We start from the raw sequence: 17,563 nt of genomic DNA on the forward strand, positions 1-17,563 counted from the left end.
TTTAGTTTTTGATCAAAAACTTACAATGCAGTTTTCGGTCCAAATGGTGCCAAGGCGCCACGCCCACGCCCACGAAATTATAAAAGAATTGTGGCCAAACTTGGGCGCAAATGCGGGCCCGTTATTGGGTTGCCAGCCCAGCTATGCCTGCAACTAATTTGCAGCACGCAACATGCAACAAAATGGGCATGGAATAGGGTGCAGCGCGGCACAAGGGGCACAAGGGGCACGAGGGGCACGCGTCTCAAGTGCTGATTTCCTCAGCGAGCTGGCGGCATGTCGGGCACGTTTTAACACGCTGCCAGCTTTGATTTAATTTAGTAGCAGCTTGCAACACAAAGCAGCAGGAAGACACTCATCGATCACCGCTGCAAATGAGCAGCATAATCATGTTGCTGCTGCTGATGATGATGATGTTGTTGCTGATGATGATGATGTTGTTGTTGCTGATGATGATGAGCAGTTGTAGATACTTATATAAAGTTGTGCTTATGACAGCGCTGACCAGCAGATCAACTGCAATTGAACATGCAACATCAACTTCAACTCCACTTGATTAAGCAGTTAAATCAAACGGCCAGCATTGGTGCATGCAACAAGCATGTAGCAAGAGCCGCAGCCGCAGCCGCAGCCGCAGCCGTAGCCGGAGGTGTTTCAACAAGTCTGTCAAAGTGTTTGCCGCCGTGGCCACACTTGAGAGCACAGCGGCAAAAGGTCAACGCATTCTGTGCTGCTGCCACCGCTGCTAAAGGGAAATGCCACACAACAGCAGCAGCAGCAACAACAACGTGCCACATCACTTAACGAAGCGGCGTGTTAATTGAAGACAGGCAGGCAACTGGCCAAAGCTGAGGTACAGCTTGTTAGCCAGCGTCTCAGCTGCTGCTGCTGCTGCCGCGGCTGCTGCTGCGGCAGTTGCAAGTGAAGCGTCTGCTTTGGCATTGCCGCCACTCGTAAGTTGCAGTTGTTGTTGTTGTTGTCGTTGTTGCTGTTGTTGCTGTTGGGTGTTTTCGCATTTCTGGTAAAAATCAAACGCTTCACTGATTCGTGCGTTGGCAGCAGCAGCAGCAACAGCAGCGCTTGTTGCTGTTGCTGTTGCAATCATGTCTGCTTGCATTTTGAGTTGCTTCCTCATTTTTGTTGCATGTGCAACCGCATAACTTAAACGCTTCGCTTGCCTGCCCGCACTTTGATCTGTGCAAATCTCAACTGATATGCTTTGTTTTTCTCTCTGTTTTTCGCTGTTGCTTTGTTGCAATTGCAAATTTGTTGCAATCAAATAGATGCACTCACTCAAAGTGCAACTCAAGTGCTGGGCAAATTGGAAGAAATAGACACAGTTCAGCTACGGCATATTGAAGTGTTTCTTTTAAGTTGAATTTTGAGCACTAGATAAAGCTAAATGTGTGGGTATATATAAATATATATATTTATGATTATAGTCTATATACTAACTTCCATTCCACTTGCCACATTTATGAAATGTTCACATCGTATCGTTAAAAAAACTTACTATATAACCTAGATTTTGTTGTGGTTATTTTAGATATATTTGTGTAATAACTATTGAAAATTAATGCATAAATAAATAGATACCCGGGCCTAGGGAATATACATCGTATATGAACTCCGCTCGAGCAGACGCAGCAGCTGTGAATACCCCTACTCCATATAGTAACCCCCTATCCCCTATTGCATATAATAACTTTGACAATAAACCTCGCTAGTTATATAACTATGCCACACTCTCTCTCTCTCTGCGAACAAGTTGTTGCCTCAATCAACTGCTGACTGCTGAAACCCGGCGGCAACTGCAACGGCAACGGCAACGGCAACTGCTGCCAGTCGCTTTGGTCAATTTATGTTTTTCGCATAATGTGTGGCCAATCACTTTTGGCTGCATAATGGAAATGCGTTATGTTTTCCGGGTGGCGCCTTGCCCAACAATTCGCAAGATGCGCGAGCAAACGACGCGTGAAGTGGCAGCAACAACAACGACAGCAGCAGCAGCAGCAGCAGCAACTGTTGCAATTGGCAGCTTTATCAAAGCAGTTGCCGTCGCTGATAAAAGTCGACTTTGAAGCACGCAGAATCGCGGAAGCGTCAAGAAAAATGCGTGCAACGCCCGCTGGCCATTGAACCCCAAGGCGGGTGCAATTGTCAACGTACTGCGTGTTGTTGCTGCTGTTGTTGTTGTTGTTGTTGTTGCTGCGATGACTCGTCAACTATTAAGTATACGCAGCAGCATGCATTTATACGGCGAATGGCAACGCATCATAATCATTTACTTTTGCACTAGCCGCGACAACAACAACAGCAACAACAACAGCAACAACAACGACAACAACGACAACAACAACAGCAACAACAACGACAACAACACGCTTTGCAATGCCTTGGCTAATTTTATAAACTTATTTATTTTATTTATTCAGCGCTGCCGTGATTTGTTTTTGTTTGTTGCGTTTAGTAAGTGCTTCACATTTATATTATTTTTTTTTTGCATATACGTATTTGTATGATATTTACTAAGAAAATTTGTATGCAGCGCGCGTTGCATGCGCAGCGCGGCAGGGGGCAGGGGCGGGGTGGGGCATGGTTGCGATTGGCGGGTGGGTTGGGCTGTGTTATGGCTTAGCGTACTGTACTGTGATTGACATTTAGAAGTCAACGCTCGAGTCGCAGCGACTGCCATTGTCTGCCTCAACACCCAGCCACGGGCCCGGCCACGGCGACCTCTAATACCCTACGACAACAACAACAATAGGGACGAAGTCAACGTGGGCGACAATTTTCCCGATAATTTATCAATGGACATGTCATTAAATTGTGTGCGCTAATTGGAGAAATGCATCGCTGCCGTTTTGGCCAAGTATTTGTTTAGCTGCAATCGATAATTGCGTTAACTGTCGCAAGGCTTGGAGTGGGGTATATTACGGCAAAGGGGAAAGGTGTTATAGGCTAAGTAAAAGGACAGCTGCTTTGTTAAACTTAAATAAATTATAAGCCAATTCAAGTTGCTGATATCTTAGTCTGAATTAGATTAAGAAGAAAACTAATGAGTTTTTAATACAAGAGCTCAATTTGCGATCGATTATTCTCTACTATTATGATATAGTCAGACAAATCTCTGCAGCGGAAAAGTTGGAGCTTTGCCCAGTCTTATGAAGATAGCTTCAGAGCTGGAATGCATCTCTCATTTTCTGACCGAATTATGATACCCTCTAATAGCATATAAGTTTGCTATATAACAATTTTTGATTGCCAAAAAAAACAGCTGGAATTTATTTTGTAATTTTTAAGTTAACCAAAAAGTTAACAAATGTTGCCAGCAATAATTGCCAATGAAAAACAATATAAAGTAAATAATTGCCAACAAATGTTATAAACTTAATAACAAAAATTTCAGAATGCAGAAAGTCAAGCAGCAGAGCTTTTAGATATATTTGAACCCTATTTTCTAAGTGACAGCGTCTAAACTTAGGAAAATAAATAATAGCAGGGCATGGTATTGTCTTATTTAACAACAAGAAAGTGAGCATATTTTCAGCACACGGATAAACCTATGCAAAGCATCAAGAGGATTTCTTTTAAACTGAGAGTCTAGTTCACATAGAAACAGACGGACGGATGGACGGACAGGGCTATATCAACTGAGATGTTGACGCTGATCTAGAATATATATACTTTATGGGGTCGGGGATGTTTTCTTCTGTGACTAACTTAATAATACACTCCACAAAGAAGCTTTGATTTTTGTAACTATATCTTTTCCAAATGATAATTATAAAGATTATAATCAATTTGCTAAGTAGTCCAGCCGGGTACACAGACTCTGAGACGGGAGCTGCCCTACTTAATCAATTATTTTAAACATTCTCTCGCATTAAAGCAGAGGAAGAGTTGGTGCCACAACTCTTCTTCTAATTGATCTGTCAGTTGTGCCCAAACTTCGACCCAAGCCCAACTCGGAGCAGCAACCTTTTGCCAACGAAACTTGCCCCCAAATTGCTGCACATGTGACATGGCCCACTTTTAGCTGACAGCAGCTAAAACTCATTGCCAGGCACAAAGAACTTTGGCTATGCGACTCATTAGGCCCAAATGCCGGCAGCTGCCTGCCCAGGTAAGCCTCAAGGTGTGAAGGCAGCTCATTTATCAGACAATGACAATTTCTGTGACATTTTCTCTTTTTGTTTTTTGTTTTTTTTTTGGCGCTTCTTTCGAGCGTAAAAAGTGCGCTGTGCTTTGTGATTTTTTGGCTATTTGAGCAGAGTGCACACAAATTACGCATACGCCGTGTGGAAAGTTACCCCAAAATATAAAAAAAAAAGGCAAACGACCTGCCTTGAATTCCGCCCGTTGACTCATTTTTGGGCAAATAAATTTGCAATTGATGCAGAAATGTGTAAATTTTACAGCAGCAGCAGCGATAACAAGAATTTTTTTTGCTTCTTTTTTTATTGGCAAGAACAAATACGATTATTCATACGACAGCAACAACAACAGCAACTGTTGCTGCTGTGCACAAAACTTTGCAACATTTTGTGCATTGAACTTTGCGGCTGCAGTTCACAATTGTTATAACAATTATTATAATTTTTTTATATTTTTCACATATTCTTTGAGCTCTTTTGTCAGCCGAAAATATGTGCAAAAATCTGTTGTTGACGTCGCGACGTCGCTCGTTTGTTTACTCTGGCAGTTTTCTTGCGAATTTTTGCGCAGCGACAAAGTGTTAATTCAACAACAAATAGACAACGACAACGACAACGTTAACAACGACAATTGCCAGAGAAGTGCAGCAAGCGAGCGAGTTAATTGCGATGTTGCTGCGAGGCGCGCGCATGCGTAACGCGGCAGCAACAGCAACAGACGACAGCAACAGGCGACAGCAACAATGACAAAGTGAGGCGCGCAGGCAAATTACATAAATTACAGCAACAGCAGCAATTAGCTGCTAGAATGTTGCAAGACAGCTGTATGGGCGTGGCACATGCAACTGCAACAGGTGCTGCTGCTGCTGCAGGTCTTCACAATGTATTTATTGCTGCGTCCACATTTGTTTACATATCTTTTATTTATTTTGTGGCTTTTCATTTATGTTTACTTAACTTGGCATTTCACGCCAATTGTCGCCAATATTTGAAATGCTAAATGTTTATAAATAAAGCACAACAACAACAGCAACAACAACAACAGCAACACTTTTTTAATACATAATTAAAAATTAAACGATCTTTCAGCAGCAACAAAATTTGCGTTTTTTCACGTCTTTGTTGATGTTTGCAGTTCGCTTGCTGAAAACTCATAAAAATTGCGTGCATTGGACTTTGGTTTTCTGAGCTGACAGAACCGCAGCAACAACAGCAACAACAACAGCAACAACAACAGCAGCAACAACAACAGCAGCAGCAGCAGCGGAAGTGACTGCGACGACAGCAACTGAAAGTGAAAGGCGCTCGAAGAATGCAAAAGGAAGTGAAAAGCAGCCGCTTTATTGGAGTCATTTTTTGTAATTTTTTGATTTTTTGTCGGGTGCATTGAACAGCTGCGTGAAAACGCGGGTCGAATCGAGCTGAACTGAGACCAGCTAATGCCCAAACAGCTTAGGTGTTAAGTAATATAATATTCAATTAAATTTACTGCATGTTTATAATTATAAGCTAATATACATAAGTATATTTATAAATAAATATATAGATATTAAAAAATTTAATTTATAAAGTGCAGTGAATATTATTTAAGATATTATTAAGGTAATGTCTTGTTAAATAAAATGCACTCAACGTTATTTATGTTGTTAATTTAATTAATAAAAATGACAATAATATAAACAATGTGTGGGCAAGAAAAAGCATCACAAGCTATGAAAAATTATTAACATAATGCAATTTTTTTCATATGAGCAGAATATCTTATAAAGTGTTTCATTTTAGTTTCAATTAAATAAATATTTACAAAAAAAACTAATAAAATAATTGAAAAATCAGCCAATTAAAAGCAAAGAAATAGCAAAAAGCTTTAAAAATGTTTTCTTTAACTTAACATTGCGCTCTTACGACCATATTAATCCGATATTCAGACAGCTCGGCAACTTATTTGCCTTAATTCCGCTCTAAAAGCGACTAAAAATGCGCCAATTATTCAAACAGGTCGCGAATTTGGCTTTTTGTTTTAACTTATTTATATTTCTCTGTCAGTTTCAATTGCCAAATAAAATTAGAAAAAAACGGATTCAAACAATGGAGTTGGCGGCAAACAATGGCAAAAGGTGTTGCTGTTGCGCTTTAATGTAGCCAGCCACAAAGCCCAACAAAGCGCGGCAACTGCACAACAACAATGGGCCAAAACCACAGCAGCAACAACAGCAACGACAACGGCAACACAATTCACATTCGTCTAGAACTTGGCTGTGGATGTTGGATGTGGCCTGTCAGCTGACCCAGTTTAGGCCACAATTACAATTCCGTCTCAAAGTCTTGTTTGTCTTGGCTGTGTTGCTGTCATTTGCTGGCTGCGCAGACGCAGCAGCAGCAGCAGCAACAGCTTGTTTTTGGCTGCCCAAAGTGGCATCTACAACAGCAACAACAGCAACAACAGCCATGGCAGATCTGTGTGTTGCTGACATTTGATAGTTTGCTTTCAAATTGACTACAATTGGAGTCTGAGTCGAAGTTGGAGTCGAAGTTGGAGCCGTTCTACTGCTGTTGCTGTTGCCGCTGGCGACAATTGTGTGCCCATTCCCAAGCCACACTGCCCCAAAATTGTCGCTAGTTTGGCGTTTTAATTGCATTTCGATTGACAGACGACAGCACGCATACGCCACGTGTGACAGCTTGAACAGTCCTGAACATTCGCAATTAGCCCAACGGTACAAAATTTTGATTAATTCAAAAATACAAGCGAGGATGCGGCTGCTGCTGCTGCTGCCACAGAATGCGGCATGTTTGTGCGCGTTTGTGCGCGTTTGTGGCACCGAAATGGCAAATTACACACAAAAAACAAATAAATCTTAAAAATAAGAGACAACAACAAAAGCTTTAAGTTTTATCTCAAGATGTTAGCCTGATTTGGCGTATAAATAAAGCACATACGAATCTTCAAGCTTCATTATTCAAAAGCTACTTGTAGTTAAAAGCACAGAAAAGCTTTTGAACTGATTATCCTTCTGGCCAATCTGAAAGCTTGATTAATCAGAAACATATAGATTTACGTCTAGTGAGCTTTTTCTTGAAATTTCAAGCACACAAAAGCTGATAAAGTGTATTAACAAGAGCTCTTGCCTAATCTTAAAGCTGTTAGCTGATTAGGTATATAAAAGCTCGTACTTAACTTAAAACTAGACTAGTGAGAAGCTTAAAGCGTTACTTTTAGTAAGTTTCTTTTTAATGCTTTCAGCACACTATAAACTAACGCTCTTACTAATGTTAACTGTTGACTAAAAACTGAAAGTTTTACAAGTTTTCACTTAGAGCTTAAGTCTGCTAACAGTAGATCGTGCATAAATTAAAGCTATTTTAAGTCGGTTGGCTTAACAATTTAAAAACTAAAAGCTTTAAGATTCATAAGTTTATTCTTAAAGCTTAAGGCACATGACTTGTGACGAGCTAGATTAATTGTGTGGATTAAATACTTAAGCTTGACTAACCACAAACTTGAAGCTTTACGTTTAACAACTTGCTTAAGGCACACGAAAGCTCTTATTAATCTTAAAGCTTGACCAAGCGCAAGCAAGAAGCTTTAAGTTTTACAAATTGCCTGTAAAAGTGCATTTGTTAAAGCTCCAATTATTTTTCAAGTATATTCTATCACAATTCTCGCACTTTATACCCCTCGTTCTAACTGGTTTTAGTTTGCAAAAGTCTTCTATTGCCTGCTGCTCTATTTAAATCAAGCGCTGTGCCACTTTCAGCTGGTGTCATTGAACCATAAGCAGCAGCAGCTCCTGCAACAAAAGCGCGGCACGCCCACTCACAGCACAATTGCATTTAGTTGGCTCTTTGCATGACGTGAGTTGACCCAAAAAACAAATAATAATAATAAAAATGTTTTTGAGAGTTGAGTTGGGCGAGCAATGTGTTTTTTTCCCCCATTTTTTTGGAGCTAGATCGTAATGAAAATTGCAAACTTAATTGGAAATTCTCTCACGGCGTGCGATTGGCAAAATGGCATTGCCATAAAGTCGACAAAAGCCTAGCCAAGAGCTTAATTAAACAGCAGCAAATCAAAACGCCCAGCAACAGCAACAACAGCAGCAGCAGCAACTGTTGCAGCTACAACAACAGCAATCACAAGCTGCCAGAAAAGCAATTGAAGTGAATTATTGAAACTTTCCATATGCAACGGTCGCTGAGTTAAAAGGATTGAGGAAGCTGCAAGCTGGAAAAATCATTAAAATTGTCGAAAAGCAAACACGAACATCTCTCGCTCCCTCTGTGTGTGTGTGTGTGTGTGTGTGGGCTGCTCTGGAGAGCTGGAGAGGATTGGCCCGGCTTGGCGTGGGCAACGCTGTTCGAAATGAAGGAAGTGTTTGCTCAACGCAACGCAACGCGAACAAAGGCCATAAAAAATGGCAACAAATGTTGCAGGGCGACTAATAAATGTTGCAAGCAGCAACAACACAGCACAGCAACAACAACAGCTCTGACAGTGACAACAGCAACAACAACAACAACAGCAACAAATATCTGTCACACACAGACACAGACACACACCCACTGAGCATGTTATTGGCCCCTCCACCCGCCCGTGGCTGCCTCCACATCCCTTTCACGTTTTAGGCAATTAATTGTGCAACATCAAATAAATTGCATTTAAACGCAACAACTGCAACGTTGTCGGCAGCAACTGTTGCCGTTGCGGCAACATTTTCGGTCTGACAAGCTTCATAAAAACTAATTTGTATTTTCTGTTTTTTTTTTTTTTGTGAGAGTCTCCTTTTTGTGATTGCCGTGTGTGGATTGAGTTAACCAGGAAGTACTCCTACATATGCCACAAAACGTCTATGCAATAAGCCAAAAGCTGCTGCTGGCGGCACATTGTTTGTGCGCTTTTCCCCGAGGGGCTTTACAGCTTGTTAACGAACAACTAAGATAATCAACTTGGATGAATTAGACCTTAAGGCGCAGCTTTGTCTTTTGCTGGCCAAGCGATTCAACCAAGACAATCCACAGAAAGTGCGGAAGACAAATTGAAGATTGAATGAAGATGCACGGTATCGCCTTTCTATGCGATTTTCATGACATCATATATTGCTTACTGAGTTGTGCATAACAAACGAGATAAATAATAGAGAGAGTCGAGTGAAAGAAGGGGCAATTGAGCGATATAGAAAACAAGTTAGAAAGATTAAACAATTGAGATAATTTGAGAATAAATATGAGAGGAGGAAGAGAGAGAGAGAGAAAGAACGAGAAGTGGATATCATAACAGCTATAATACATACAGTTCTCTATATTATATTACATAATAAGCAAAATAAAAAAAAATTAAATCTAAAGCAATTCCAAAGTATAAATAACTTTGGCCCCAACCATTGCGTTCATCTAACCATATACGGTAGATGTCAATAGTGGGAGAAGATAATTTTAGCCCGCATCTTGTATATGAAAATATTTATTGCTTGCAATATTTTCAGTACAACGGGCAATTGTAAATAGAAAATCAGGTTACGAAACAAACAAAAAGTAGGTTTTAGACATTGAATGAGAATAACTTAACAGAATATATATTAATTAAAATATTGAACCATTTTGATGCTTATCAAGATAATTAATCCATTCAAAATGCCAATTAATTTCTCAGGACAGCTCTTATTCCTGTAAGTTCTAAGCTCTGCATAACAGCTAAGATAATATTAAACTCTTGATGTTACTTAAGGTCATGAGAATCACATAGAGAGGCGATGTGCATGAGAAATGTAAATATGAATATATGAACACACGGATACAATTTGATCTACACAGAAACATATATATAACGCACATATAACTTATTGGATCAGTTTGTAGAGCTGATAAGCAGCATAGACTTTTTGGGGCAAGATATGTCTGCTGCAGCTTCTTGCATAATATAGGCTGACGCAGGCACCAATTTACGTATTATCAAATCAATTATATTAAGTAATAAAAACCAGCTTGGCTTATGAGTGGCAAGTATTAGCGTAATCATGTTTAGACTATCTAAATTTAATAGGGGCCTATTAATTAAGCGAGCCATGCTCAGACATTGCCTTAGAGCACAGCTGAGCAGCAGATTAAGAGCTCACGTCTGTCGGATACTTATCGAGCTCGCCAATAGCCATTGGCAGCCGCTCGACAGTTGGCAGACACAATCTCTAATCGGCAAAAGTGTAAAATCTGCCAACAATTTAACAGTTGGCTAATAAAGCTGGCCACGATGACAACAGGCGGCGACTAGGTGCAGTCGCCATTCACTTTCCGCCAGATAAAGTCCTCGTTTGGGCAAGTACTTAAGCATAGATGGGAGCCAGCGGGAGGGGAGGGGCGGGTGGGGGTCTACTTACAGTCACGGCTCATGCCAGCCGAGAGGCATTTCTTGAAGCGGCAATATTGACAGCGATTCCGATTTAGGCGTATGACCAGGCACTTGCCGTCGCGCAGGCAGCGATATTCGATTTGTTTCTGAATGCTGCGACGAAAGAAACCCTGCAACATGCAAACATAAGACATGAGCAAAACAGAGAGAGAGTGAGAGGGGGGAGGGGAGGGAACTTACCTTGCAACCCTCGCAGGAGGTTACACCATAATGATAGCCCGATGCCTTGTCGCCGCAAACTTTGCAGGGCACAAACGACTTCGAGGAGACGCCGTTGTTGCCGTTGTTGCTGCTGTTGTTGTTGCTGCTGCTGCTGCTGTTGTTGTTGTTGTTGTTGTTGTGGTTGCTGCTGCTGCTGCCGTTGCTGGAGTCAACGATGCCGAATTGTTGTTGCTGCTGCTGCGCGTGCTGCTGCTGCTGCTGCTGTTGCAACTGTTGCTGCTGCGAATGTTGCTGCTGCTGCTGCTGCTGCGCGTGTTGCTCTGCAATGACAAAGTGCAATTGTTGTTAACTCTTTCTGTTCACATTACTCATACGCCACTTGGGCAGGCGCCACAAATTGCCTCGCGTTGGCAATTTGCTAAATGCGCGCGGCTATCGCCTGCTCCACATCTGCCGCATGTTGCTTGTCGCTTGTCGCCTCATTTGTCAGTGACAAAAACATTGACAGCTCGCCTGTCAATACACTCCCCCCCCCCCACCCCTCCTCCTGCTCCTCCTCTTCCGAAAGGCGACGAGTTGGCAAATGAAAAAGGAAGCATACTCCATGCGATTGGCAGCTCTAATGGACTCGGTGGGTGGCTAACGGTTGGGTGAATCCAGGGAATTGGTTGGACCAAATCAGATTAATGGAGCACGCGCTGTGGCAATGTGTATGTGGCATGCCACAGCTAAGCAGCAAAAAATTACATTTAACTTTAATGCGTATGCATAACTATAACTAGCGTTGCTTGACGCTTTATAATTCGCAACCAGTTAAAGCTGCGGGTGTGTGTACCCTGAACCCATGGAAAGCTTAAAAAGGGGTATAATGTTTTTGTGCAAATGTATGTAACAGGCAGAAGGAAGCATCTTCGAATCCATTAAGTATATATATTCTTGATCAGCATCAAAAGCCATGTCCGTCTGTCTGTCCGTTCGTCTGTCTGTCTTTTCGTCTATGAGTCTGTTCTTATGTATAAACGCGTCGATCTCAGAACCTATCAGAGCTGGAGCCTAGAAATTTTGAACGTAGCTCCTCCTGTTGCCGGCGCAGTAAGAGTTTGTTTTCGATAATCGATAACCCGCCCTGTTTCGAAGCAATCGATAAAAATCGATGTCGAAATCCTCTGTTTTGAGCAAATCTCTTGGGTCTTAAGAGCTAGAGTAAGCAAATTTGACTTGTAGTTTGGAGAATAATATATATAGATGAAGTATCTTTCATTTTATAACTATCGATAATTTGAAAGAGACCAGAGCTGCGGGCAACAGAAGGAACTACGTTCAAAATGTCAAGTTTCTAGATCTTATAGTCTTTAGGCTCGATGAGTTTATACAAACGGACAGATAGACAGAGAGACGACTCAGCTATTGATACTGATCAAGAATATATATGTACCCTAAGGAATCGGAGCTGTCTTCTTCAATGTGTACCTCTACAAGGCTATGAAAGAACGATTCTTGAAAATTTACTAGGCTTAATAGATATTGTACTTGTATAGATATTGTTAAAGTATCTGAAAGGCAATTAACCTATAAGTTTTATCCATTTTTTAAGGTTAAAGAACCTTTGAAGCGACTTCAGCTTTAAAATAAAGCTGGCCACACATTTTGGGAACGCAGCGCTTGCAGCAGCTAGAAGCGAAGAAGAACAAGTTCAAATGCAGCTCAAAAGTGCATTCAACTTCAGCAGCAGCAGCAGCAGCAACATTGATGATGGCTGCTTGAATGTGTGATAAGCGAAAATGCCAAAAAATAAAAATAACAACAAAATCACGTATACGCCACCTACACACAAAAGCAGCAGCAGCAGCGGGAACTGGAAAGCGGGTAGCCGGTTGTCGTCAGTCACGGGGAAAAGGCGGCAACAACAACTTGCAACAGCCGCACAATTTTCACTGCAAGCGCCGAAAATTTGCAATGCAAATTGCTGAGAGGCAGCAACAGCAGCAACTGCAACAACTGCAACAGCAACAACACGTAGCAAATTGTGCGCTTCTTGGCATTTCATTTCATTTCAATTTGCCTTTTTCTAATGCAAAAAAAGAAGGAGAGAAATAAAGGCAAATGAACTAAGCGCGGAGTTTGAACTACGAGTGGCAGTTGTTGCAGCAGTTGTTGCAGCAATCGGCGTTGCCACACCTCGAAATGCGAGGCGAAATGAAATGAAATTAATGTGCAAGTTGCACGAACTGGACGCAAGTGGCAGGCAGTTGGGGGCGGGGCATGCCCCACTGTTACGCGCTTGTGCGATTGCAAATTGAATTTTCAGCCAAGGCGCTGGAAAATGTCCGCAGCAAAGGAAATTCAAGTGGCAGTCGCTGCTGCTGCTGCTGCTGCTGCTGCTGCTGCTTTACTTCATTTTCGCGCCGCGTTCAAATGCAAATCACTTGGCCGCCTTTGTGAGTTGACAATTTAGACGCCATTGTTGCTGCTGCGGCAGGCACTGGAGCAGGGGCAGGGGCAGGGGCGGCTGCCTGGCATTTCCGCGTTGCCAGACGGCGGCAAGCGATAGACAAGCAACAAGCAACCGCAGCGACGACCAGTTCATAATTTTTGTTGCAAGCCGTTTGCTTTTGTGATAAAAAGAAGTAAAAAACAAATAAGAGGCTCTAGTCGGGAGTACCCGATTAGGAGATACCCTGAACCCTCTGCTACCTCATTTTCAACAGTAGATCTTCTTGTACCATAGAATATTTGCGTATTCTCAAAAATTCAATTGCATTTAAATTGTGGCTTATATTGGTGGGCAATACAAATTAGTTTATTAACTTGATTAATAGCTATGTGGTGGTAGCGGGAAGGTGGCGATAGCTATAAAATGAAAGATACTTGATATATATATACTCTTCTAGAAGCTACATGTCAAGTTTGGTAACTCTAGCTCTTATAACTTACGAGATTTGCTCGAAAGACAGGATTTCGATATCGATTTGTATCGATTACTTGGAAACGGGTAAAGTTATCGACTATCGGAAACAAACTTATACTGCGTGGGCACTAGGAGAGCCTACGTTCCAAATTTCTAGATTCTAGCTCTTATAGGTTCTGAGATCCTTAAGCTCATACATACGGACGGGCGAACGGGCGAACGGACGGACGGACAGTCGGACATTCGCTAGATCGACTCGGCTATTGATGCTGATCAAGAATATATATACTTTATGGTGTCGCAGATGCTTCCTTCTGCCTGTTACATACATTTGCACAAAAACATTATACCCTTTTACCCATTTTTCAGGGTATAAAAAAAAAGACGCGACGCAAAGTAGAAAGGAAAACTGATTGAATGCTTGCCAAATGACTGACTGACTGGCAGTTAACTAAATGCCAGCTGAGCGTCGTTAGCGACAGCAACTAGTTTTGGGCAGCACCGTGGCAATAACCCCCCTCCCCCCCCCCTTCACCCTACATCCTACTTCTGTTCCTGCTCTTCACTCCTTGTGCAATTTAATTTGTTTTGCCGCCTCACTAATTGCAGCAATTAAATGCTGCTAATAAATCCTTGCCAGCAATTCTGCAACTGCAACTGCGGCCAATTAGAAAGCGGGGAAAACTCGAATGCCGCAAGTTTGCTCAAGCACTTTGTTGGCCATGCGGCAAACTCATTTAGACCCTTACGCAACGCAGTTGGCAGAGAACAGCCCAAACATTTGCAAATCAACAACTTCTACTACTTGAAATATATGAGAGCCGGAAGTTTGGGCCTTTCAATTGAAATTGGGCTGAACTTAAAGCAACTCTCTAAATTAAATATTATATTAAATTCAATTAATTATAAATTAATGAGAATTAAAGACTATTTAAATAAATAAAAATTGTGACAAGAAAAAACAAGTGGGAGTGCTCTAAACGGGAGTGCACGATTAGAGGATACCCTGATCCTTCTTCTACCAACGCCAATAAAAGATACTTCATTTGTATATACTATTCTAGAAGCTACATGGATTGCGATATGCATCTTATCGATTGCTTGGAAACTGGAAAAGCTATCGATTATCGGAAACTAGATCGTACTGCGCATCACTAAGAGGCCCCACAACTGATAAACTTGGATAGATGGACTCTGCTATTGATGCTGATCAAGAAGAAGAAGACTTTATGGGATAAGAGATGCGCTCTTTCGCCTGTTACATACATTTGCATAAAACTCATATACCCTTTCACACACTTTTAATGGGTTCAGGGTATAAATACATATTACTAGAATCTAAATCTAATGAATAGATCAATTTAACGGAGATTAACAAGGATTATTTAACTCTCACAAAGTTCAAAAAAAAAATAATCAAATATATATAGAAATATATAGATATAGATAAGGAATGTTGTTTGACATTGAAAAGGAAAGGTTATTGTCACGGAAAATGAAACAAGACCCGACCCTAAAACATAAATAACTTTGGCCCCAATCATTGCATTTATCTAGACATATTTGTTAGCTGCCAAATTTGGCCAAAAATTCAATCTAGCCCGCTTTTTGTATATGAAAATATTTAGGATTTACAATATTTACAGTACAGCAGGCAATTGCAAATTAATTTTATGTAAAATTGATGGAAAATCAAAAACCAAAGCCAAACATATTTTGGCCCATGTGGAAAATCAGGCTTAAATGGAGCTGATTACAAGTATTTCATTATAGGTAAATTTCATAAATTTTCCCTGGTTAGTAAAAGCTTGAACCAAGTTTTGCGGAAATCCTGAAAAACGCAGTCAAAATTCAACTTGATTCAGGTATTTACTTTAACTAAGCAAATGGCGAACGTAATTTGAAGTTATTTATGAAAATGAAAACAATTTTTCATGGCTATCAATTGCAACAACTGCAACAACAACAACAACAACATTGACAGACAATCGCAACATGAAAGGCAATTTGCTTGCCACATCTATCAAATGCTGTGAAGAAAAACTAACAACAACTGCGAATTACATTCATTTTCACATTTTCCATGCTGCGCCTTAATAGTTTCCGCAAAACGAGGCAGACGAAAAATGCGAATAGATGGAGAGAAGAGAGAAGAGATAAAAGCAATTGTTGCTATTGTGCAATGCAAATGCATGAGCAGCAACACGGAAGAGACGTGACACACTTGCAACATGTGGCATACCTGCGTGTCCTTTGCTCAGATGCGCAACAGTTGCAGCTGCTGCCGCGTGACCGGAGGAGGAGCTGACCGCCGACGAGGATGTTGCTGTTGTATGCTGTAGCTGGAGCTGTTGCTGCTGTTGCTGTTGCTGCTGCTGCTGCTGCTGCTGCTGCTGCTGCTGACTGGCATTGAGAAGCGTCGTTCGATTGAAATGCTCAGCACTGGATGCGGACGAGGTGGATGATGATGAGGATGAGACTGTGGCCGAGCTGGAGCTGGAGGAGCAGCAGCCGCCGCCGCTGCTGCGTCCGCTGTCCGGCGAGGAATGGGCGCCGGCCGAGCTGGAACTGTTGCTGGCGGGACCGAACTGATGCACACTGCTGATGGCGTACAGAGCACCTCCACCATTGCTCAAAGCCGTGCAGCTCAAATGCGCTGCTGTTGCTGCTGCTGCTGCGGGTGCAGTTGCTGTTGCTGCTGCTGCTGTTGCTGCTGCAACGGCAACTGTTGCTGGCGTCGCACTGTAGAAACTCTCGCACTGCAGCAATTGCAGCGGATCCGCTTCAATGGCACTGAGGCAATGTTGCAGCTCCTGTGCTGTGCCAGCTGCCAGCTGCTGCTGCTGCTGCTGCTGCTGCTGCAACAATTGCTGCTCCTGTTCGTCCTCGGGCTCCGAGTCTAGGCTGCCCGCTTCGCTAAATGCGCCTTGTGTGGATGAATCTTCGGGCGTGTCAAAGAAATGCAAATTAAAATCAGAATTTGCATCAAAGCTGACTTCCGGCAGGGCTTCGTTTGCTTCCGCCTCCCCCTCCCCCTCCTCCTCCTCCTGTTGCTGCTGCTGATCCCCCTCCTCCCCCTCCTCCTCCTCGTCCTGCTCCTCCTCGTCCTCCTCTTCTTCCTCGTCCTCTTCCTCGTCGTCCCCCTCCTGTTGCTGCTGCTCCTCCTCCTCCTCTGCGTCTAAATCTGCAATATTATTGTCGTCGTCCTGCTGCTGTTGCTGCTGCTGCTGCTGCTGCTGCTGCTGCTGCTGTTGTTGCTGTTGTTGCTGTTGCTGTGGGCGTGTCGGCTGGCCCAGGTTCTTGGCCACGGGGTCGATCAGCAGATGGGAGCGTAGTTGTGCCGGTGCCGGTGCCTCCAGCTCTATTTGGTAAACATCCATGTTGCTGGCGTCGCTGCATTGGCATTCGCATCCATTATCATCAACAACATCATCACGCAAATTGAATTCCCCACAGGCAACACTCGCTGAAAGGTTTTCCGCATTTTTCTGGACGATTTTCAAATTATATTCCTATTTAACACTTGATTTTCGGTAACATTCAGAAGATATCTTGATTGTATATATGGACATATAGTCAAGGACTTTACTTAATAGTTCTTTGAAAATTTTAAATTAGTTTTATATTTTTTTAATATTTTTTTATATGACTGAAACTTTTGAGTTTCTATATGAAATGGAAAACTTATACTATTCTTGTCTAACTTCTGCTCTTAACCGTTCCAAATTTAACAAGCAAACCCTATAAAAAATATCGTAAGCTTCTATAAATGCTATAAACCCACCACAATATCAACTCCTAGCAAAGAAGAAGAATAAAATTAAATAAAATCTTAAACTTTTATCTACCTGAAATTTCCTACTCAACTCAATACCCAATTTCAAAGCATTTAAAAAGTTTCTGCGGCTTTTCAATCATCGGAGAAAGCTTCTA

General features: G+C 41.9%; 1 protein-coding gene and 1 pseudogene across 1 annotated transcript in view; both read right to left on the bottom strand.

Moving 5' to 3' along the window:
• Positions 1-17,563, bottom strand: part of LOC135429956 (ecdysone-induced protein 78C-like) — a 50,325-nt gene that overhangs the window by 24,323 nt on the left and 8,439 nt on the right. The window contains exons 3-4 of the mRNA XM_064684464.1: positions 10,741-11,042; positions 10,529-10,670 (exon numbers count right to left, since the gene is read on the bottom strand). Coding sequence (XP_064540534.1) covers positions 10,529-10,670; positions 10,741-11,042 — 444 coding nt within the window. The remainder of the gene's footprint in view (positions 1-10,528; positions 10,671-10,740; positions 11,043-17,563) is intronic.
• Positions 14,748-17,010, bottom strand: LOC135429609 (ecdysone-induced protein 78C-like; annotated as a pseudogene).

Source organism: Drosophila montana, unplaced genomic scaffold (genome assembly GCF_035044405.1).
Source record: "Drosophila montana isolate Dmon_TW-CO22-7 unplaced genomic scaffold, ASM3504440v1 contig_1417_1, whole genome shotgun sequence".
In the NCBI taxonomy this organism is placed as follows: Eukaryota; Metazoa; Arthropoda; class Insecta; order Diptera; family Drosophilidae; genus Drosophila; species Drosophila montana.